Source organism: Phoxinus phoxinus, assembly GCF_949152265.1.
Source record: "Phoxinus phoxinus genome assembly, chromosome: 17".
NCBI lineage: Eukaryota > Metazoa > Chordata > Actinopteri > Cypriniformes > Leuciscidae > Phoxinus > Phoxinus phoxinus.
In genome coordinates, this window is record NC_136892.1 from 4,783,331 (window position 1) to 4,807,590 (window position 24,260).

Below are 24,260 nucleotides of genomic sequence, written 5' to 3' on the forward strand. Positions count from 1 at the left end.
CACGGGGCAAAAAAAAAAAGGTCTACTAGTGTAGCGATGTATGAAGCACAGCTCACACATAAGCCACTTTCAAACCAAGCATCTTTCTGTTTATCAACGTGGCGAATTCGCGTGACCAACTTGAACGAAATCTGTGTGGGGAAATCTTCCGCCCTCACGTGACATTCCGATGGATTTCACGTGGATTCCTATTGAAATGGCTGGATTTCACCCATGAAAATTTGCTGAACAACGGTAAATGTGACCGCAACTTTAATTCCTGGTTTGAAAACGTAGACTCATCACTAAGGTGGCAATATTAGTGTCTTTTCTGTGCCCTCGTCTCAATGAAACTGTTCAATATTAGATCATATGTTTTACAAACTCTTATTGAAAAAAAAAAAAAAAAAAAAGTAATAGCTTTTCTTTGTTCATGCAGTGAAGCCACCAGTGGCCGGCCAGACTTCAGACTTCGTGAATCAGATCCTGGAGAACACTGGGAAAGGAGATCCCACCGGAGGGCTGGTGGGCTTGCGTGTGCCCACATCGAAAGTGTAAACCTCGGAGCACACATGAAGCCATCCGCGCCATTCTTGTCCCACACTGTATCGGCCCAACACTCTGCATGTCCATTTCACTTGGAGACGCACCCTCACATTTAAAGTGAATACATGCATACGGTACCCGCCTGTCTGTGCAAACGTATGTATATATTCACCACTTGCACACCAATGGAAATGAAACTATAGTAGTTAAACTTTGCACTCAGTAGTCTGTTTCCTACCATGTGTGCATGTGGCTGGTATCAATCAACAGGCCGCCATGTTGCAAATATTAAAAGCCAATGTATGAGATACCTCCTACAATCGAGAAAAAGAGAGAAAAAAAGCTAAATTAGCACCAGTCTTTGCTGTAGCCATTTTCCTCTTGCATCCAGCTAAATCTGTCAAATGCCCATAAAGAGTTTTGGGAAGCGGAGGCGCGCTCTGCAGAGAAACTACGAAGGCATTAGCTCCTTTGATTTAGCGGTCGGAAAAAAAGGTGTAAATGTAGAGCTTTCGAACACGGCATGTGCGATTTCACCTTCGAGATACACCTTTACACACCAACTGCAACATTGCCGAGGGAAGAAGGCAAAAACTGACGTTCGACAAAGAGTAGTGCAACGTTACTGAAGTTCGGTGTATATATGTAGGATAGGGATGCGTCAAAAGAGTCGGAGGTGAGGAAGCGGGCCTCAGACGCCCACTTCCGCACGTTTGCGATCGTCTCAGGTTGGAGAGAAAGAGAAAGAGTGTGTGTTTTTTTTTTTTCTTCTTCTTTCCTTGACTTGAGAAGATGGTCAGTTATAAACCCCTTATTGTAAATAGGCGGGATGATTATTACCCACTGGTGAAACCTTTTCCTTTCTACACTTTGGTTGAAGTGCCCTCGCGTCAAACCACCCGTGATGTTGTTTTGCGAATTCTCAGCGAAAGGGGCTTCAAAAGTTGATTCCCAGATTGGGTTTTGTTTATATTTGTACTTTATATAGAAGTAAGATTCATTGTGCCTTGTAATCGCGGAGTTGAGGAAAAATAAAACTCGATAGAGAGCGCAAATGGACCATTTTGCAGAAAGCAAGTAGTCGAGGCGAGGTTTGTAATGTAATTCAGCTCTTTAAAGATACTCTGAATGTACATAGGAACATGGAAAATATATATATGCCACAGAGTCTGTGCTTTGTATCAAAAGATGGCTCTGGCAAATGTCTTTTTTCGGTACTTCGTTTAAGAGGGGACGGGGGGTGGGCGGTGTCGTACTATATAAGAAATATTCACATATAAAATACAAAAATGATGTTTGCACACTATATTTTGATTGTTTTGTTTTTTGTACCAAAGACACATGCAACTTAAAATGGCAACTAGCCAGTCTAAGTAAGGTTTTGCACAGCTTACCTGACACCGTATTGAATGTAGGAAAAATGGTAGGGTCAGGGATTTCTAATGAACTGTGAAATTTGCTTGGGTCCAATTCTCTGCAGAAAGAAGCGTTCATTTGCATCCTCGTTTTGTACAATTTTGTACTGTTCTTTTTTTGTTCTCAAATATATTTCTTTGAAATGTTCGGTTTCCCTCCACGAAGTTTTGTTGCGTATTTAAAAGATGAGCTATGAAGTGAATCGAGATGTTTCTATTGTGCCCGTAGGAAGACAGGATCACGAAACCTCAAAGGTTTATGATTCTTCCTATAGTTGTAGAGAAGAGTGCACAGCACACACAAAAATAATACTCAAAAGTTCTTGTCTTGTTTATAGTTTGTATACGCATTAATCAATATTAAGATGCCTCCTTCTGAACTGATGAGTTACTCAGCATGAAACATTTCTAAGCTTGTGTCTTCTTACTCTTATTGTTGAAATATTGAAAGAGAAATTATTTTTGTAGAGATTGCCTTGATCTTTATTCTCCTCGCTGCCCACATTCTGAAATGTTTTTGAAAGCACTTATCTTGCTAAGGACAAACAGATGATCCCGTATTTAACACAATCAATTACTTGGATGTACTTTTTCCGGCTGATTCTCATGATAAAAAGTCCAGGTTATTTTGAACCCCACTATCAAAGAAAAAAAAAAGTAAAGTAACCCATGACAGTTTACGTGGAATAAATGAGAATGACTTTAATTGAAGTGGGAAATTCCCTGCCACCGTGATCTCAAGCTGCTGCAAATTAAAAAAAAAAAAAATCTCATCCAAAGGCCTTTTAAAAGTGACTTTATGCTGAAGCTTGCGGAGAAGGTTGTTGCTCAAATATCATTTTGATCAAAAAAGGGAGAATATTTTTTCCTTTAAAATCTAAACTGGTAGAAAGAGTTTTGTAAAGCTATTTTTCTGTATTTACTTTTGGTAGCATAGTAAAGATTCTATATACCGTCCATGATGTGTTGTAACTTGTTTTGTTTTTTTTCCTTTGTTTTTTTTTTGTACATAGAAAGGAATTTAGATTTAATCTAAATGTGGAATATATATATTATATTATATATCTATAAATCTATAAATGTATAATAAGTTCTATATTACATGTAAGAAAGCAAAAGCACTTTGTCTAGACAAAAAGAAAAAAGAAAACAAGACAAAAAACAAACAAAAAAAGCTTTCCCCCTCCCCATTTGCTGCTAAAAACCGACCTCGTTTGAATGCTGCGGTGCGTACTTGACTTTTGCCATCTTGACCAGAGCAGTGTGACAGAGAGGTCTCGAGCGGAGACGGACATCGGTATGCGTCTCATTGAGTAGTGAGGTCTCTGACGTCACAATCTTCATTTGCCTTCGGTAGACATTTCCTATGGAAAAATACAAATTCTGCTTTGAATTTTTCTTCAGGTCGATGTACAGTGTTGACACATTCTCTCTGGCCAGAGATAGGTATTGTGGTCATTGATTTCTTTTTTTTTTTAAGTAATTTTTTTACGTACTGAGGAGGGAAATCTGAGAAAGGAGCTCAGAAAAAAATTATATATATATATATAAATAAATATCGCTGTACTGTAAGGCAGTTCCATTTGCCATGTGGAATCAATTGGACTAGTCTTTATTTTGTTTTAGTATATATTTTTTTTACTTTTTCTTTAAGAACCCATCTATTCTCAAAAGCCATTTGTTATGGCGAATAAGACTGGCCTTTCTTGTGCCAAGTCATTAGCTCTAAATGATAACGATTGTCCTGTAAAATAAGTGACTGAGCAAACGGAGACGGACATGCATGTTGTCCTTCTTCTGTAGACGGCCTGGAGAGCGTCTGGTGGTTATTGTAGTTTTGCTGTCGCAAGCTCTCGCATTCAGCGTGATGTTGTGAGCTGTGCCGTTTAGTGTTTCAACCAGGGGACTCTGTGGCATTCAAACAGGAAAAGGTTGCTATTTAAAGCCAGTATTTTATATTTCTTTCTTTCTTTCTTTGTTTTTTTTTTTTTTTTTGCTGATAAGCTTTTTATATAAAGAAAGATATTTAAGGAACACATACACATATACACGCACACATTTGTATATGTGTGTTTGTTTTGTTTCATAGCGTGATTAACATTCATATGAACTAATTGTTTATTTTATAATCTTGGGGAAATTACTTCTGCCTTCAAAAACACATATATGCATTGCATACATTTAAACAAAATAAAAAAAAACACTTCACAAAAAGTCCAAATAATTCACTGTTTATACAGCATTTAATATATTTCGCAGTTTAATATGTTTCTTGCATATTCGGACATTTAGCATCATATTCTTTTTTTTTTTTTTAAAGGGAAATAATGTAGCTTTCTGTTTCTGAACGACTTGCGTGGTTTGCTTTATTTTGCGTGTATTTTTTGCGTAATTTTATTAGAAATCGACCGCACCGTGATATTCTAATGTATCCTAAAAAAGTAAAAAATAAAAAAAAGAGTAAGCTAGCTATTTTCAATTTGATTGATTGATTGATTGATTGTTTTCATTGTCTGCATATTGTTGATGATTCAATAATTTTGGACGCAAAGCTGCTAAATCACGTTGTAAAATTGTATAGTGAATCATTCCCTGTTACATTCAAGCTACGAGCAATGAGTTTTATATGATAAACAATTATTTATCGCGAGATGGATCTTACGCCACTATCTTTATACCGCGGATTCATCAAACGCATTTGGGTAATTCACATTGGATTCTTCTAAAATGGCTACAGTATATACTCAAGAGCATTCAAACAAGCGTCTACACCTTTCCTTTTCGATGGTTTGTGTAGATGTGTTCGCTATATATAAGAAAGATTACTCCTATTGGTGCACTATGCAGGTTTTCCTCTGTAGAAAGACAGGATGATGCTTTCGTTTACAGCACTTGTATTTTTTTTAACAATTGTATCTGATTCATGGGTATTGTAAAATTAGTTGTCGATGGTAAACAACATGGTGACTAAGCTGAGAACTAGCATTTCACGGAAGGCGGCCTGTCTTATTGTTGCTAAATAAACATGCTCTTTCCAATGTATTTAACCTATTGAATGTTGTAGTTTTGTTTTGCTTTTTATTTTTTGCTTTCCTTTTGTGCTGTTGTTTAATGGACCTTGATGAATCGTTTTTACCATTCTGTGCATTTTGTTACTCTGTATCTTGTGTTCTCGTTTCAACTTGAGTGTTCTTCTATAGTAGAATGACCTTCAGGCTAGCATAATAGCGCTTGAAGGTTTAGCAGCAGAACTCGAGCATGCATTCCTACATATCATGACTCCGGCTGCTCGTAAATGTTCCATTCACAATTCTGTATGATCCCTTTACATATGATATTTGAAACCATGGGTATGTTTGTTTGCGCATGCTAACCTTGCTAAATTGATATTCATGGAGCTTTTTTGCGACAGACAGTCTTTGTTCTAACCAATGAGCACAAATGGGAAAAGAAACTCTGACACTTTGATGTAAATCACCTCCTTCACACTCAGCTCGCGAGCTGAAAAAAGACCCGCATTGCACTTGGTTTTACAGAATTTACAATGTTATTTTTGAAATGTTGCCTGCAAAATCAGGTGCCTTATTCAGACATGAAAACCCAAACTTGATCTATTGACTTTTTTTTACGAAAATGAGATTTTTGCCCATTATGCCAAGAATTAAATCACAAGATTCCTCTGAAATTCTCTCTCTTTTTTTTTCCTCTTTTGTTTGTTTTCCTGCTGCATCTAGCAGTGAGCTTGCTTCAGATGAGAACTGTTGCTGCTTTGCCCTCTTACAGTTTTCATTGAAAGATGAATGTAGTCTTCCTTCAGTGGAGTCCAATATGATTAAGCGTAAAGACTTTGTCCCGTATGTTTTGGTTGAGAGACTATCCAAAGAGTGCTGCAATCATAGACTCATTGTTTTGTTTTGTTTTGTTTTTGTAAATGTTTATATCATCGATATATATATATATATATATATATATAAACCATGTGAGATGTCTTCTGTTTAGATTCTGGTGCAAGTTTCAATTGTCTCTGCCTTTGTTTTGACCTCGTCTTGATTTGGTAGAAGTAGGTTAATCCATTCGTACATGATACATTGTAACTTTTATATGTTCGACGTGCGTAGTGGGAAGCCCTCGGAGTGGAAGAAGCTTTGCAAAGACAATGTACAACCTTATTATTGTGTCCCCTCACCAATGCTCAAGATTATTGTGCCTCCCGATTCTTCTGGATCTTCTGTTCCTCAGATTGCCGACCATGACCTGGAGCAGAGTCATTCACTAACCAACAGAAATGGCCTTCAGCAGTTGTTCTCCATTGAACAGAATCAAGGTTTTCCTCAAACGCAAAGACGACACAAGCAGAGGTGCGCATCGCTCGGCCTAGATCGACCAGTGGTGGAAGTCAAAGACCTGTGGAGGGCGGGAAGTCTCGGTGGATATCTTTCGTGTGGTTTGGACGCTTTCCTTGCACTCAGTCACTCCCTCAGAGAAAAGTTGAGTCTTCTTCTGGTGGTTTCTGCTGCATGGCTCCCTTCACGGCAAAAGGGGGAAAGAAGCTCTTCGTTTTATTGGGTTCAAAGAAACGTGGACATTGGGTAGAGGTCCTGTCTCGCCACCCATGGTGCTGAATTTCAAAATGTGTACTTGAACACCCTCGGAGCTATGACTTGGCATGTGTGGTCAGGTCCGTGAACTCTTCTCCCTCCCCCGATCTTACGCTAGAAACCGTTCCGAAATAAAGTTGCTCTTACGACATCTGCTCACGCCACTGCAACAGCTGTGCCAAGACCTGACCCCATACCGGGCGCTCATATTGGACTTGGACCGAACCAGTGGTCGAGCGGGAAAAGGGCCGCGATAATGTAGCGGTGATAGCTAATTTTGATTGTCTGTTTGTTTGTTTGTTTGTTTGTTTCTGTTTGTTGAGGAAGATATGGAGAGCTAGTAGGGTCACCTGGACTGTTTGGCCCGGATCACTCGGATCACTAATGGACTCTAAAACCAACGTTACCAAAAAGGTCGAGGACGAATGCTCGCACCTGTCTGATCGCATACTTTTCTACACAATTAAGCTGCAGTGATTTACATTCCCTTCCGAACCTTTGCCAAATTTGCATCGAAGTACTAAATTGACCTTCAACATTGGAAGCGGGTTTGCGGTAAACTTAGCCTGGGCCACCGAAAGCTTTTTATTTCGATTCCTTTCGTTTCTTTAGTTCTGAAAATCCATACAACATTCAATTTAACAACGACTGGCATGAAGTGTCAGGTCTTTGAAAAAGAACGAAAAACGAAGAAGAAAAAAATACACAATACGTGAACTTGTGCTTCTAATGTTGTATGGTATTCTACTTGATAATTTAGCATGGGATCTTTAAGTAGCTAGTATTGTGTGTGTACTCCCCAAGTGTAAAATCTCTCTCTCTTTTTGTTTTTTTTATTGTTTTTTGTTTTTTTGTTTTAGTTTTTGTTTGTTTGTTTGATCCAGTCATAGTAGGAAGGCTGTATTTCATTGCTAAGTGCTCTGTCATAGATCTCTTGGTGATATTCTTAAGCAAAACTTTGCAGAAGTGTATCCTACTGAAACTAACAGTTACTTGATCCTATTAGCAATGTCTATATTTGTAGTTCACATATATGCCTGTTCAAATTCAATATCTTGACAGTTGTTCTATTTATGTTTCAGTGTTGTGCTGGGTTTTGACTTTTTCTTTCACTTTTGTTTCTTTGTTTTTTTCGGCACAACTAGTTGGAGAACAGCTTGGTTTATCGAGCCTTGTTAGTGTACAGATGTGAAGTAGGCTTATAAGCAGTTGTGATTGATCTTCATAAATGTGTCTGTTTGTGTTATTGTGCCTCTTATTATTTGATTAAATTTTTTTTGTATTATCCTTAATTGTCACTGCATTGTATCAGCCCGGAGTTGGTACCACATTTCTGCTTGTAACCATGATAGTCTAATTATATTACTGATTTTACTATCAAAATAAACATTAGAAACTGCAGCACTTCATCTGTCGTGTGTTTTTACTGCATTACCTTGAAGGGATAGTTCACCCAAAAATTACATTTCTGTTTTATTCTGATTCTGATTATTTACTCGCCCTCATGTCGTTCCAAACCCCCAAGACTTTCGTCCATCTTCAGAACACAAGTGAAGATATTTTTGATGAAATCTGAGAGCTTTCTGTCCCTCCATGGACGCAACTACCACTTTGACGCTTCAAAAAGTTCATAAAGACATGGTAAAACTAATCCATAAGAATTGAGAGGTTTAGTCCAAATTTTCTGAAGGGAATCGATCTCTTTATATGATGAACAGATTGAATTAAACATTGATCAGCAAACATAAACAGAAGTTCAACCGAACCTGCTTAATGCACAAGGACAAACCTCTTGCAGAAGCTCAAACGTGATGCGTAACACGAGAACGAATCTCATTGGTTCTTGCAGAAGCTCAAACGTGATGCGTAACACGAGAATGAACCTCATTGGTTCTTGCAGAAGCTCAAATGTGATGCGTAACACAAGAATGAACCTCATTGGTTCTTGCAGAAGCTCAAATGTGATGTGTAACATGAGAACGAATCTCATTGGTTCTTGCAGAAGCTCAAATGTGATGCGTAACACGAGAACGAATCTCATTGGTTCTTGCAGAAGCTCAAATGTGATGCGTAACACAAGAATGAACCTCATTGGTTCTTGCAGAAGCTCAAATGTGATGCGTAACACGAGAACGAATCTCATTGGTTCTTGCAGAAGCTCAAATGTGATGCGTAACACGAGAACGAATCTCATTGGTTCTTGCAGAAGCTCAAATGTGATGCGTAACACAAGAATGAACCTCATTGGTTCTTGCAGAAGCTCAAATGTGATGCGTAACACGAGAACGAATCTCATTGGTTCTTGCAGAAGCTCAAATGTGATGCGTAACACGAGAACGAATCTCATTGGTTCTTGCAGAAGCTCAAATGTGATGCGTAACACAAGAATGAACCTCATTGGTTCTTGCAGAAGCTCAAATGTGATGCGTAACATGAGAATGAACCTCATTGGTTCATGCAGAAGCACAAATGTGATGCGTAACAAAGGAATGAACCTCATTGGTTCTTGCAGAAGCTCAAATGTGATGCGTAACACGAGAACGAATCTCATTGGTTCTTGCAGAAGCTCAAATGTGATGCGTAACACGAGAACGAATCTCATTGGTTCTTGCAGAAGCTCAAATGTGATGCGTAACACGAGAACGAATCTCATTGGTTCTTGCAGAAGCTCAAATGTGATGCGTAACACGAGAACGAATCTCATTGGTTCTTGCAGAAGCTCAAATGTGATGCGTAACACGAGAATGAACCTCATTGGTTCTTGCAGAAGCTCAAATGTGATGCGTAACACGAGAACGAATCTCATTGGTTCTTGCAGAAGCTCAAATGTGATGCGTAACACGAGAACGGATCTCATTGGTTCTTGCAGAAGCTCAAATGTGATGCGTAACACGAGAATGAACCTCATTGGTTCTTGCAGAAGCTCAAATGTGATGCGTAACACGAGAACGAATCTCATTGGTTCTTGCAGAAGCTCAAATGTGATGCGTAACACACGAATGAATCTCATTGGTTCTCGCACATCAAGAGAACATGCTGGAGCTTCCATTTACCCAAGCTTTTGCGTTACTGATGTGTGCGCTCATCAATGTTTATGTGAATAAAAGCCTAAATTAAATCTGTTCATAATATAACGCTATCGAGTCTCTTCAGAAAATGCATATCGATTAGTTTTATGATTTCTGTATGAACTTTTTGAAACATCAAAGTGGTAGTTGCGTAGCTGTCTACGAAGGGACAGAAGTCTCTCAGGTCTCATCTAAAATATCTTCATTTGTGTTCAGAAGATGAACGAAAGTTTTATGGGTTTGGAACGACATGAGAGTGAGTAATTACTGACAGAAATTTGAAAATTGGCGAACTATCCATTTAATAAATGCTAAGCATTTTCTCTAAACCACAATATATTTCTTAACTCAGTCACATACATTTAAATTGTGCAAGCTGTAGATTTATTCTTTCTTGATAAATGTCATGTTGACAGCATTATGACTGTCCCAAGACCCAACTGCCTCATTCTGTTCTTCCTTTCTTCTCTTCCTCCAATTCTTTCTCTCTTCCTCACTCTGTTCTTGGATGCCTGTCACTCCTGGCAACAGTCATGCATTTCTCAGTCAAAACGAAACCACAAACTTTCCCCTGCTCTTCTGTCAGAAGTTATGTGGGGTTTGGTTTATCTTTCACAGTATGTTTGAATGTTAAGAACTGTACAAAACAATCCTAACTAGCTCATTTTAAATAAATAATATACATTAGGCTACATTTGGCACAGTATTATGGTATTCTATCTTAAAATGCAATGTATTATTGTGTTCTTGTGAGCCATTACTCCAGTAGAGTAGAAAAGAGCAGCATATGAAAAAAAAAAGATCGTTTTACTGTCACTTAAAAAAAAAATCTCATGTATTAAACCCTATATAAATACACAAGGTAGTTCTTTTAGGAAATCGTATTATAAAGTATCATGTATGCACCGCATTCCTCTCTGTTCCCAGGACAGTTTTGCAGGGCGCATCAAGAAAAAAGGCGTTATGAAAATGCGTTAACGCCTGGACCTTCTGACGTACCGTATAACAACAAAGATGGCGTCCGCTTCTGATGTACACGTCCGAATATGTGGACAAGAGATTGTAAAATACGATCTGGAAATAAAAGCTCTTGTTCAGGTAGACTTCATTCTTCCTATTATCATATCAGCCCGGATTTTGCTGTCAAGTTCGTCCGACAAACTAAGTGTAAATGCAAAGATGTGGCCATAAGTGTCATGGCTTTGTCAATCAGCATGAATGGAAACAGTGAATTGTTTGTTTTCTCGTGTCAGGATATAAGAGAGTGCTGTGGGCCACAGGCGGTGCTGCTGGATCTCAACTCCACTGTCAAGGAAAAGTTCAATCAGTTAAGACTGAGGATTCAGGTAACGTTATATTCAACCAGTAAGATTCACATGCCAGGGCAACTGAGGGCCAAACGACGATAATAATGATGATATAGGAACTAATTCAACATACAAGCAGCTTCCAGAATCAACGTTACTTTCGTCTTTCTGTTAGTTTTATTTATTTATTGAAATAATGACCTTTTTTTTATGTATCTATCTATTAAAATATTATTATCCAGCTGTCCATCACAAAAACATTACCATAATAAAAAAATAAAATAAATGCAGATATACAAAAACCTGTATTGTTTTTGTATATCTGCATTTATTTCATTTTTTAATGACGGTGGATAATGCCAAGTTACTGTGGGTTTATTGTTACTGTTATGGCTGAAACTATTGTTATTATGGTAATATTTTTGTGATGGACAGCTGGATAATATCCATCGCAATGGTATAATAATTATATTTGGACCAGTCAAACGTTTGGAAACATTAATGTTTTAATGTTTTTGAAAGAAGTCTCTTCTGCTCACCAAGGCTGGATTTATTATGACTCCAAAAAAACTGAAAGAAAATGTAATATTGTGAAATATTATAACAATTTAAAATATTGGTTTTCTATTTGAATGTACTTTAAAATATAATTTATTTCTGTGATCAGAAATGATTCATTGCTCCAGTCTTCAGTGTCGCATTATCCTTCAGAAATCATTCTAATGATGATTTGATATTCAGTTATTATCAATGTTGGAAACAGTTTAATCCTGTGATACTTTTTTTTCAGGATTCATTGAATCACAACCCAAAATAGAAATATTTTCTAACAATATACATATTTACTATCACTGTTTAAGGTACTATACGGTTATCCGGACCACACGATGGCCTACCTCTAACCCCGCCCCTAAACCTACCCGTCACTGGGGTTAAGACCAATCATACGATGGCCTACCCCTAACCCCGCCCCTAAACCTACCCGTCACTGGGGTTAAGACCAATCAGGGATGACTATACGGACTATACGGGACTAAAAGACACACGTGTGGTCCGGATAACCGTTTAGTTCCCTTTTTAACTCTCATCCTTGCTGATTAAATGTATTAAATTCTTTCCAAAAAAAAAAAAAAGAATATGAAAAATTTGCTGCCCCCAAACTTTTGAATGGTAGTGTATATTGTTACAAAAGATTTATATTTTAAATAAATGCTGTTCTTTTTAAAAGAACAAAACATTTTTATTCATCAAGGAATCCTGAAAAATTATCACAGGTTCCAAAATAATATTAAGCAGCACAACTGTGTCCAAAATTGATAATAAATCATCATTATAATGATTTCTGAAGGATCATGTGACACTGAAGCCTGGAGTAATGATGCTGAAAATTCAGCTTTGATCACAGGAATAAATTACATTATAAAATATATTTAAATAGAAAAGCATCATTTTAAACTGAGGCGTCCACCGGAGTAAAGAGAGATGAGGCGAGAGAAAAGAAGACGGAAGGATGAGGAGGGAAACTTTAGTTAAAGTTAAATAAACTGTTCCATTTAAAAAAAAAATCTGAGCAATATTGAATTTGTTAGCATAGCTGACTTTAGCAAAACACAACTTTTTTGATAGGACATGGAACAGATGGCAAAAGAAGAAGACCGGGAGACTGATAAGCAAGCTATCTTGAGTGAAACGCAAAGCCATCGCAAGCAGATGTTAAGGTTAGACAAACATTTGTTTATTCTCCAATCGTTTTTTCTGATTATGTATTGAATGTCGGATTGAATCTCAGCATTATCCCTCCTCTCATCATGTGTCAGTAACCAGATGGCCTGGAGGAAAGCAAACCTGGCCTGTAAGATGGCCATTGATAATCTGGAGAAGGACGAACTGCTTCAAGGAGCCGACTCTGTGAGACAAAGGTAAATCATGCCGATATTTTCAGCCAATTCGCCTTTGGCTAAGCCACGCCCTAGAATGTAGATTGACCAATCACAGCGCAGCCAAGAACGAGCTCCCACAGAGGTCCGACACTTTTTCACAGCGCTCCATTGACTTCAACGCAGGCGTCTCATATTTTATGGCAAAAATATGGTTAAGCGTTGTGCCTGGGGCGTTTGTAACACAGATACGCGTTTCCCAGAGAGGTTGGAGGGGGGTGTCCGTTTTTTCAAACGTTTTTTCATCCGTCCTTCGGATGAGACGTTAAACCGAGGTCCTGACTCTCTGTGGTCAGTAAAAATCCCAGGATGTCCTTCGAGAAAGAGTAGGGGTGTAACCCCGGCATCCTGGCCAAATTTGCCCCTTGGCCTCTGTCCATCATGGCCTCCTAATCATCCCCATATACTGATTGGCTTCATCTCTGTCTCCTCTCCACCAGTAAGCTGGTGTGTGCTGGGCGTTCTGGCGCAATATGGCTGCCGTCGCATCATCCAAGTGGATGCTGCACATTGGTGGTGGTTGAGGAGATTCCCCCCTTCTATGTAAAGCGCTTTGAGGTCTCAGATAAAGCGCTATATAAATGTAACGAATTATTATTATTGAAGTGTCGTCTTTGGATTAAACTGTGTGGACGTCCTCAGTCAGCGAAACCCCTCAAGGATCAACAAGCACACTTTTGTGCTCTAAGATACATTTAGCTTTTAACCTTACTGTGAAGTTATACTAGTTAGACAGTTTTATGCTGGTTTAGGTTATGATTTCGGTTCTCTGCCCTAATTGTTGATACGCTAGCACACGCTGCTAATAAATACAACTTTATACTCGCGTAGTCCGTTTGCTTTGTAATAACGATTATAGAAGTGAATAGAGACCTACCCAGCTTTGCATGAACAGTGTTGCTCTTGATATTGTGAGTCCCAGCCTCCGTCTCCATTAGGATATGCGGTGGTTCATTTTTTGACTGTGACCGTTATGCTTTTGCCTCTATTTGGATCTTGTTGATGCTTGCGTTTCACCGGTATGTCTTGAATATAGCCTTCGAACGCACACTGCAGCCCCTTTTGCCTACTTCTATCGGACACTTTATTTGCTGCTTTATAAAAGTTTGATAAAATTCCAGCAGGAAGAGCCGTCACAGCATAAGCCATGTTGATACCAAACCAGAGCCCAGATGAAGTTGACGGACGTAGCAACAGTAACTAAGGGGGGCGGGGCTTAGCCAAAGGTGAATTAGAATAAAGTCTGAAAAAAAAAAAAAAATGTATGTAGCATTTTCGATTTTTACTTAAAGCCAGTGCACTTTAATCCATATTTCCTCAACCCACCGTGTTGTTCTGTGTTCAGGAAGGCCACTAAAGAGAGTTTGGTGCAGACGTCCAGTGACATCACCGAGAGTCTGATGAGCATCAGCCGTATGATGTCACAGCAGGTGCAGCAGAGCGAGGAGACCATTGGCAGTCTGGGTAAAAATAAAAAATCCTATCTCCATCATGATATCAAAATGTCCATCTAATAACCCCTTATATTGGCATACATTGGCAGCCATTACATATTTAAAACAGTAATATCCTATACAAAACCTAAACTAATCTTGACAAACTATATCTCATTTGAAAGCTTACAATCTCTAGTTCACATATTTGGTGACTGATTTTCTAAATAAATTACAGTGGAGCCGTAATTTATCAATTTGCAACAAGAATATTTTTATACTCCTAAGGCGAGTTCAGACCTTTATTTTGAAATAGTGATTGTTACACCTGGCCTGTGCCGGGCCGTGCAACAGAGAGGGAAGACCACGCGGATTATTTGATTTAAAGAAAATATGTTTATTAAAGATAAAGAATGAGCAACGTAAAGTAAATAAAGTCAGTATATATGTTAGTCTGGATAAAGAAAAACGTATGCAATCAGGGTATATGAGATATTGCTAAAAGGAAAACAAAATCAGCAAAACGGTGCGGGAGAGAAGGAGAAGCGGCGACCTCCTCAACCCGGTCTGGAGAGCTTTTTTAAAGCCAAAGATGCTGGAAGCAATCACACGCGACACGCCACACCTGTGCTCCGCTCACCTGTAGGGGAGACACAATGAACAGAGGAGGAGCCGGCAGATCCGGAACAGTGATGAACATGAAAAATCATGAAAGAATGGTAGAAACCATTTTAGTTTGTTTTCATGCCAAGAGTTCAAAAGATAGCATCCATTCAATTCTTTTAGAAAAAAAGGTCTGAAAATGTTTTAAATATAAAGAAAATTAAAGCTGCAAGCAGCATTTATCGGTGTTCAAGCCTTTAAGGCCTTTGAGCACATTAAAGCATTTAAGACATTAAGTTGTATTTAGCAAGCTTTTAACCACTGACATAATAGATAGAAAAGTCCATTTACCATGATTTACAATTTACCATACATTTAGCATGATTTACCATAGTTTACCATGATTTATCAAAGTTTACCATGATTTATCATAGTTTACCATGATTTACCATAGTTTACCATGATTTACCATAGTTTACCATGATTTATCATAGTTTACCATGATTTACCATAGTTTACCATGATTTACCATAGTTTACCATGATTTATCATAGTTTACCATGATTTACCATGTTCTAGGATGATTTATAATGATTTACTATGTTCTAGTATGATTCACCATGATTTACCATGACTTACCATGTTCCAGTATGATTTACCATAGTTTTCCATGATATACCAAGTTCTAGTATGATTCACCATGATTTACCCTGATCTAGCATGATTTACAACAATTGAACACATTCTAGTATGATTTAATATGATTCTAGCATGATTGACCATAGTTTACCATGATTTATCTTTGTTTACCTTGATTTACCATGTTACAGGATGATTTACCATGTTGTGTTACAGGATGATTTACCATGTTACAGGATGATTTACCATGTTACAGGATGATTTACCATGTTACAGGATGATTTACCATGTTACAGGATGATTTACCATGTTACAGGATGATTTACCATGTTACAGGATGATTAACCATGATACACCACATTCTAGCATGATTTACCCTATTTACTGTGATTTACCATGTTTCTAGCGTTATTTACCATGATTTACCATGTTGCTAGCAATAATGTGAAGCATCAGAACAAATGAAGTGATAAACTCTGACAAAATATGATTGTGTTATAATAGTAATTGTTATATAAGGGATTTTTTAGTGTCTAAATATATACATGTAAAATGAAAGTGAGCCAATAAGTGGTCTTCTACTGCCCTCTGCTGGACATTCTACTTATTAATAGTCTTTTCACATGTGCTTTTTCAAGTCTTGATTTTTACCAGTATTTTGCACTAAACCAAACCAGTTTTTGCATGTTAACTCCATTATGCATGCTTACACACATTACACGTCCATCATAATAACAAAGATATAGCTTTAAGCATTTGTTTGTTAGTCAATGCTGAAAGCTGATAAAAAGATTACAAATATAATCCTGCTGCGCTCTCTAGTGGACAACAGTGTTATTGCAGCCTCCATTTTACAGTTGAAGTGAATGAATGAATGGAAATTTGGTTTTTCACTTATATTTCGGGAACGAGAAGACGAAAAAATCTGAAAATCGGAGCTTAGATAGTGCTCGAGGTGCCCTGTGTAATGAGACCATCCTGGTGTTGGTGGGTGATTGGGGCCGGGAGTTATTCCCGTTCAAATGCAATCCTTTTTTGGCTTATATCTCGGGAATGCCCGGGCTAAATCGCACCAAAATCGAATCGATGCTAGGTGAGGACGGGCCCTTTCCAACAAGCTATTCCACAAGGATCGGGGTGGTCTGGTTCGGGAGTTACAGCCGTTCAAATTTGGAGGTCTCGCGAATTCGACATTCGCGGGGGGGGGGGGGCGTTCCTGAGCTCCGCGACAATAGATTTCGATTAAGAGCCTGGAGTGGACCTTACCATCAAAATTTGAGCGCGCAACGACTTTCCGTTTTCGAGTTATGAGTGAATTTGTACTGCGGGGGGCGTGGCCTAAATGGCAGCCTCCGTTTCACTTTAACAATTCCCATTTCTCAGTGTGATACAATAGTAATACTCCAATAGATGAATTTTGTCAAAATGTGATTGTAAATGTTAAAATAGTGATTTTATAAAGTCTAAATATGAATTATAGAACAATATTAGTGAGTAGTATGACCAAGTGACCAGAAGGGGGCAGTATTAAACCACTTATGTCAATATGACTAGTTTGCAAAAGTAGCTTTTTAACATAATAGCAAAAATTTAATGAACAATTTTATTGACAGTAGTGGTTCTTGAGGCAAAGTTGTTCAGTATGAGGAGATCTATCAAAATATATGCATATTATGTGGATGTTTTTAACACCACGTGATTACAGAGATGGAAAATACTATTTACAGCCAATACAGGCAAGTCACCATAGGGAATACATGGTTTTCAAAGCTTTTTAACAGTTATAGCGCCACATATGGTCCGATCTCCATGAAACTCGGCGTGCTTCTTCAGCATGTTATGACACATATGCCTACCAATTTCTGTGAAGTTTTGAGTTTTTGTTTAGGATTTATAGGCTTTTGAGTGTAATTTGCCACGCCCATTTTTTAAAATGACCCTGTTACAGCCACCCAAATGCAAAAGTTCAACTTTTTTTCAATAATTATTGATCTAGAGAGTCCAGAGAATTGTCCTAGACTTGTTTGGTTCTGATTGGGCGAAAAACCAGGGACTAGTTCGCAAAAGTAGGTTTTTAGCATATTCGTGAATATTTAATAAACGGTTTGATTGACAGCAGTGGTTCTTGAGGCAAATATGTTCACCATGAGGAGATCTATCAAATGATATGCATATTGTGACGATATTTGTAACACCACGTGATTGCAGAGCCTTAAAACTAGTTAGCGCCAACTAGTGTCCGATTTCTTTCAAAACTCTTAAAGACCTCTGGGGCCATGAGTTGAACACGCCCACCGAGTTTCGTTCTGATTGGCCTCCGTTAACCTTGTCTAATAGGTGATTCAACTTAATTGGCCAATGGCGGCCATGTTTTTTGAGATACGCCAATATCCTTTTATACATACATGGGGCCTTGGGCCAAGACACTGCATACCAAATTTTAAGTCAATCGGACAAACGGTCAGGTGTTTATATGTTTTTTCTGTGTTATAGCGCCACCATGTGGCCAATCGACGCGTTTTTTTTATCGTGACCTCAGATTGACCTCCTACACATGTGTACCAAGTTTGGTGAAGCTATCTCATTTACTTCTCGAGTTATAGGCATTTTAGTCAAATAGGCTCCTCCCACAACGTTCATTTTGCGCCCCCTAGCGAGCCCGATTTGAAAATTCAACTTTTTTTCGATTATTATTAATCTTCAGACTCCAGAGAACATTTCTGCACTGGTTTGGTTCCGATCGGGCAAAAAACCAGGGACTAGTTTGCAAAAGTAGATTTTTGACAAAATTCAAAATGGCGGAAAAATTTGCATACCGGAAATGAAATCGGAGATATACATTTTTTACGTCAGGTGGTCAGCTTTCCAATGATATAAGACACTTGAGTCTACGACATACGGTCTAGGAGTTATGAGCAGTTTCGCGCAATTGATTGCTATAGCGCCACCTATGGGCCAATCGGGGTCATAATTTGATAACCTCTCCTCGATTTTTGTACTACCTTGTGGCAAAGTTTCAAGTCTCTAGCACTTACGGTTTGGGCTGCACGATGCGTTTTACAGGAGAATAATAATAATAATAATAATAAAAATCGGTACAATTACAATAGGTTTTCAGCACTTCGTGCTTGAACACCTAAAAATAATAGATTCAGCATTAGTGATGTGGCAGCGAGCTATAATGCACATACGTGATCTTCTTGTGTTTCTTAGAGGTTGAATTCATTTCAAAATCTGCCAAACTTCCAATACTACTTCTGAATAAGATGTCTACTTCATAAATTGTATGAAAATTGTAAAAATAATGGTTCAGATCTCTCAAACATCATATGGAAATGGAGGCGCCCTTATATGGGCAGTAATGTCAACTAGTGGAGAAGTGTGGTACTGCGCCCAAACTAAATCTCACTGAAAGCTGATTTTTTAAGATATCAACCTACAATTTGAAACACAACTTGTTCAGATTTTTGGCTTTGATTTTTTTTGCATTTTTAGAGTCCACCAGGTTTTGAAAATGTATATTTATATAAAATATGAATAATTAAATGTTTAACATTGGACATTTTCCTAAACTCAAACCTCTATAACTTTTTTTCTGTTTAACTTTCTTAATCTATTTCACTTCCACAAACATCTGCCAAATGTCTTCTTTAAAACAAGACCAATCTTACATCTATATTCCAAAGCATTCTTGAATTACAACCATTTAAGTTCGGCATGTGCATTTTCCTGTCTATTAAAAAAAGGGGGTGCCGCTTAAAGGGATAGTTCACGCATAAATGAGTAGACATTTTACGAATAATCATATGTGGGTGATTTATTGCTATTAATATTTATTTATATGAATTGCTAACTAACAAGGTTTTACACCTACAGAAATGAAGAGTCTGAGAAATCTCATTAATCTTTGGGGCCGTTTACGTGACGCTGTTTTCAACAGAAGACTTTATATGCGTTTATGCGGTGTGGTTTCAAAGCGCACGTTTCTGATCACCTCAGTGTAAACTACCAAACGCCAATCTGTGAAAACTGTGACATAAGGCGTCCATACCGACATCACAAGTGGATATAAGAATTACACAAATCACAATATAATATCATCATGAGAAATTACAGGTTCTTTACAACAGACTCAGGGACGATACATGTTTTCGGAGCTTTTGTGTTCAAACGTTTTGACATTTTCTTAAAGGAAGTAAAACGGGACTTTATATCAGAGGAGGACTAGATTATAGTGAATGATTCTGGCTTTGTGAAGATGAAATTATATAAATATATTATATATTGAGAGCTGTGAAACGATTAATCGCATCGATTAATCACATCCAAAATAAATGTTTGTGTTTCCATAATATATGTGTGTGTACTGTGTATAATTATTTTGTATATATAAATACACACGTGCATGTATATATTTGAGAAATATTTGCATTTATATTCTGCATATATTTTTTTATATTATATATAAATAGAAATATTTTATATATACATAACAAATTTTTCTTAAATATATAAAGCACGTGTGTGTACTTATATATACAAAATAATTATACACAGTACACACACATATATTATGGAAACACAAACTTTTATTTTGGATGTGATTAACCCTTTCACAGCTTTAATATATATTATATTAAATGTGTACATACCGAACTTTTCCAATAATTAATTTAGTGAAATAAGTTGGAATTTTTTCTTTTATTTTAAACTTGCAGATAAAATGTTAATAATTGAGTAAAATGATCTGTGATGCTTGATCTGTTTGAGATTTGAGATGGCTATAAAGTATTAATTTTACTCTAGTTAAATGTAAATCGTTACATTTGATTATAAAAACTTTACAAACATGGAAGACATTGCTTCTCAACCGCCATCTGTCTACATCTGCTATTCTGTAAAGTCTCCAAATGACTTTCCCACCATCCTTAAAGGGATAGTTCACTTTGATATTAAATGTTGGTATGTTTTATCTTACCTGAAGTGCATCCAAGATGTAGGTGTCTTTGTCTCCGCAGTAGTTTCAATTTTGATATTTTTAGGTCAAACCGTTCTTGTCTGTCAGTCATAAGCCCCTTTCACACAGAGATTCCGGAAAATACACGGATAAAGTGACCCGGGATTTGACCCGGGTTCGTTTGAAAATGGTTCATTCACACTGCCAGTGATTTGCCGGAATCAGAGAGCGCGTTCACACACAACCCGGGTATGTCCCGGATAGACGCGTGACGTTATGATGTGACGTATAAGGTACGCGTCGAAAAGACGACGATCATTTTTTTTCGGATTCGGTCGTACACTAACGCATCACGTACCGTTCCACAAAGCTGGCGAACGATCTCAGCTTCGGCGCGGATTGCAAGGAGCTCTCGGGTCTCTGCTTCAGTCCAGTTTGCAGACATCTTTTCGTTCTTTCTTGTATCGATGACGAACACAAACTTTCTTCTAACAGAGTAACAGAGTCGCACGATAACTACGTCATTGCGAAGGCTCGTGCATCATCACTACGACACACCCCTTACGGCATTTGTCCTGGCTTTTGTTCACACAGCGCGCGTTCCGGGTCTGAACACGGCAATGTTACTAGGTCCCCAACCCGGCATCGATCCCGGCATTAAACCCGGGTCGTGTTTGCGTTCACACAGAAGGCGTTCCGGCAATTTGCCGGCAATTTGCCGGGTTCAAAGTGCTGTGTGAATGGGGCTATATAATGCAGGTCTATAGGCACTGTCTCCAAAAGCATGCAGAGATTTCTCGAATAGCATGCAGAGAAAAGTCCACATTACACAATTCCCCATGGTAAGTGCACATTGATGGCCTAAGACACGAAACAAGTGGTTTGTGTGATAAAACGAACAGTATTTATATCGTTTTTATCTCTTTTACACAACCAGGTCCAAGTGATCTGTTTACACCGGATTTCTTCCCCGGAAACTAATCTAACCGCCTTCGATTGGACGTTGCATTTTTAAACTCAGCAGAAACGCGTGTGATTGGCTGTACGGCTCAACGTATGCCTTTGATTGACCTGAACAATGAAGCGAGTAGTGTGTCAAGATAGAAGGCTTACAAATTGGGAATAAGTGAAAACTCAACACTCCCGGATGAGTTCGCACGAGCGTAGGCCGTCAATGTGCACTTACGATGGGGAATTTTTGAATTTGGACTTTTCTCTGCATGCTTTTGGAGACAGTGCCTATATACCTGCATTATATGACTGACAGACAAGAACGGTTTGACCTAAACATATCAAAATTGAAACTACTGCGGAGACAAAGACACCTACATCTTGGATGCACTTCAGGTAAGCTAAAACATACCAACATTTAATATCAAAGTGAACTATCCCTTTAAATGTAAGTTTTATGTATTTATTTATTCAATCTGCTCTCTTTCCAGCGACATCGTCGAGGACCGTACAAGAGACAAATGAAGAGTTTAAGGCCATGACGGGAACCATTCATTCGGGCCGAAAACTTATCCTGAAATATAATCGCCGCGAGCTGACCGACAAACTGCTGATCTTCCTGGCTCTCGCTCTGTTCCTGGCGACTGTGCTCTACATCCTGAAGAAGAGACTCTTCCCCTTCATCTAGCGGGAGACCGTGACCCGCAAAACTGTCCATGTTGCTAACCGAACTGGCCCAACATTTCCTAAACAACACACTTACTTAAGTGACGACTGAAGCTTGTACATTCTCTAGGGACGCAATTACTGAAGCGAGATGAGCAAATGAATGCACTTTAATGCGCTATCTTATGCTTTTTGCTACATTAGTTTTTCTGATTGCATCATCATATTCAGTAGCATAATTAGTAATCATTGCATTTGTTTGTACAGTAATGAAATTACTGAAATTAGTTCAGGTTAGTTATGTAACTACTTCATAACCATGACACACAATGTGGATAAAGTTCAGAACAACCTTAGATGTTCATGCCATATTGAATATAATATTAATATAATGAAAATGTACATAATAGTGTCTGGCATCTTTCATATTTTACAGCATCAGCAATAGCTTGCTAAATGAGTGTGATTCTGTTGAAAACACCTGATTTTGGTGACTATATGAGTGCCTGTATTATTTGAGTGCCTATATTTGGTGCCTATATTATTGTCCCGTGATCAGAGAGTGGTGTTAGTCATCGTTGACATGTTTCGGTGTGTGAGAGTCTTGTGTGTTCTTCAGTGGATGAACCACTAGAGGGTGTCGTATCTCCTTTTTTACTGTAATGTGTGTCTGGATTTGTCTCACCAAGTAGATTTACTTTATTTAGAAAGTAATTACGGTAGTTTTGTCCCTTATTCAGATCAAAAGTTTTAAATAATTAGGAAGTCTCTTATGCTCACCAACTTATTGGTACATATGATCAAAAATACATTAAAACCATTAATATTGTGAAATAATATTTGGATTTAAAAGAACTATCAGCGGTGTTGAGGAAAGCTATTTTTAAAAGTAATTGCATTACAATATTGCGATACTCCCTAAAAAAAAGTCACTACGGTAATTAGGTCACTTTTTATGAGAAGTAATATTACGTTACTTTTGTGTTATTTTTTTCACCTGCTTGTTTAATTTTTAATAACAAAAAAACATACAAACAAAAGTTCTGTTTTAGGCAAATGTAAAGGCTCTTTCACACCTTAAACGAGTGAATTGTTTCACTCAAGTCCCCCTGTGGTGAAAATCAAGTTTTTGTATTAATGTTGTCTGTGGTGTTTTTAATATGCTGAGTATTTTCGGCTTAAAACTGCAGTGAACCAAAGACAGTCTCAAAAACACGGTTTGAAATCGCTGGTGTTTCTGACGTCCCAGACTACCTTGTAACCAATCAGATCAACGTGTGATCGTCAACCAGTGGATCTCTGAGTGAGTGAGTCGAGGCGGGGCTCATTTGCATATTCATAGAACGGCGTAGGTATACTAAATGAGGCAAGGGTGTAGAGTTACATTCGATATAAGGCATGAAGAAAAAAAATCTTAAATATGTTGTTTCAAAGATTAGTTTTAAGGAATAACATGAATGACGACAGGGGGACTTTAAACCTCAATGCACGGCTGTACAGTAGAGGGCGCCGATCAAGCAAACCTTCAGCTGTGCAGCCATTCTGAATCACAGAAGAGGAAAGTTCAACACTTCAGATAAACATCACTTTTTTTTATTTATTGCTAAGGTAATTTTTGCTTATTAGTATGGCTAAATATGGTTGAGTATGATCAAAGGTCAGCAGCAAAGACATTGGTTAAAGTCATAGACAGTAAAAGAAATGGACACAATGACCCCATAGACTTCAACCGACTTCAACCTGTCTATGACTTCAACGGAGAAAAATGAAGTCAACTAGAACCACTCACTTCCGGTCGGTGGCGCCGGCGATCTTTTCTAAGTGGAGATAATTTTCTCGGGTTTTCCCTTCTAACATTATTTATTTTTATCAGAGCCCGTCTACAGAGAGCCTGTTCACTCCCTATTAAGTCCTATTGTACAGAATTTTGGTTGTAGTTCCACCAGAGTTCCACTGGGGGCGATCACCCCCGAGTGCAAAATGAATGGGAGTCTATGGAGCTAGACGGCTAAATTTGTCCCTTTCAGCCGATTGCCTTTGAGAAATCTCAGATTTGATTGTAGGTTTGGCAAGTTCAACATGGGTTATAGGTCGAAAGTTGAATGAACGAGTACTTATGTCCTTTCGATTTCTTACAGGTTGAGTTGTTGTTGCCCATAAC

The 24,260-nt window shown here is 38.1% G+C and overlaps 2 protein-coding genes across 3 annotated transcripts in view; both read left to right on the forward strand.

Moving 5' to 3' along the window:
• Positions 1 to 10,666, forward strand: part of crebrf (creb3 regulatory factor) — a 32,925-nt gene extending 22,259 nt beyond the window's left edge. The window contains exons 9-10 of one of the 2 annotated variants that reach the window (XR_013794754.1): positions 419 to 642; positions 10,534 to 10,666. Coding sequence is in view for 1 of the 2 variants with exons in the window: in XM_079587102.1 (XP_079443228.1) it covers positions 419 to 533; positions 10,534 to 10,573 (155 nt within the window). In the remaining variant the exon portion in view is untranslated. The remainder of the gene's footprint in view (positions 1 to 418; positions 643 to 10,533) is intronic. The other variant, XM_079587102.1, reaches the window with a different exon arrangement.
• bnip1b (BCL2 interacting protein 1b) lies at positions 10,566 to 23,307 on the forward strand. The gene is made up of 6 exons (XM_079587106.1): positions 10,566 to 10,704; positions 10,860 to 10,952; positions 12,540 to 12,631; positions 12,731 to 12,832; positions 14,196 to 14,314; positions 21,925 to 23,307. Exons 1-6 carry the CDS (start codon positions 10,621 to 10,623, stop codon positions 22,119 to 22,121), a joined length of 687 nt encoding a protein of 228 aa, XP_079443232.1. The 5' UTR covers positions 10,566 to 10,620; the 3' UTR covers positions 22,122 to 23,307.
• Positions 23,308 to 24,260: the final 953 nt, after the last annotated feature.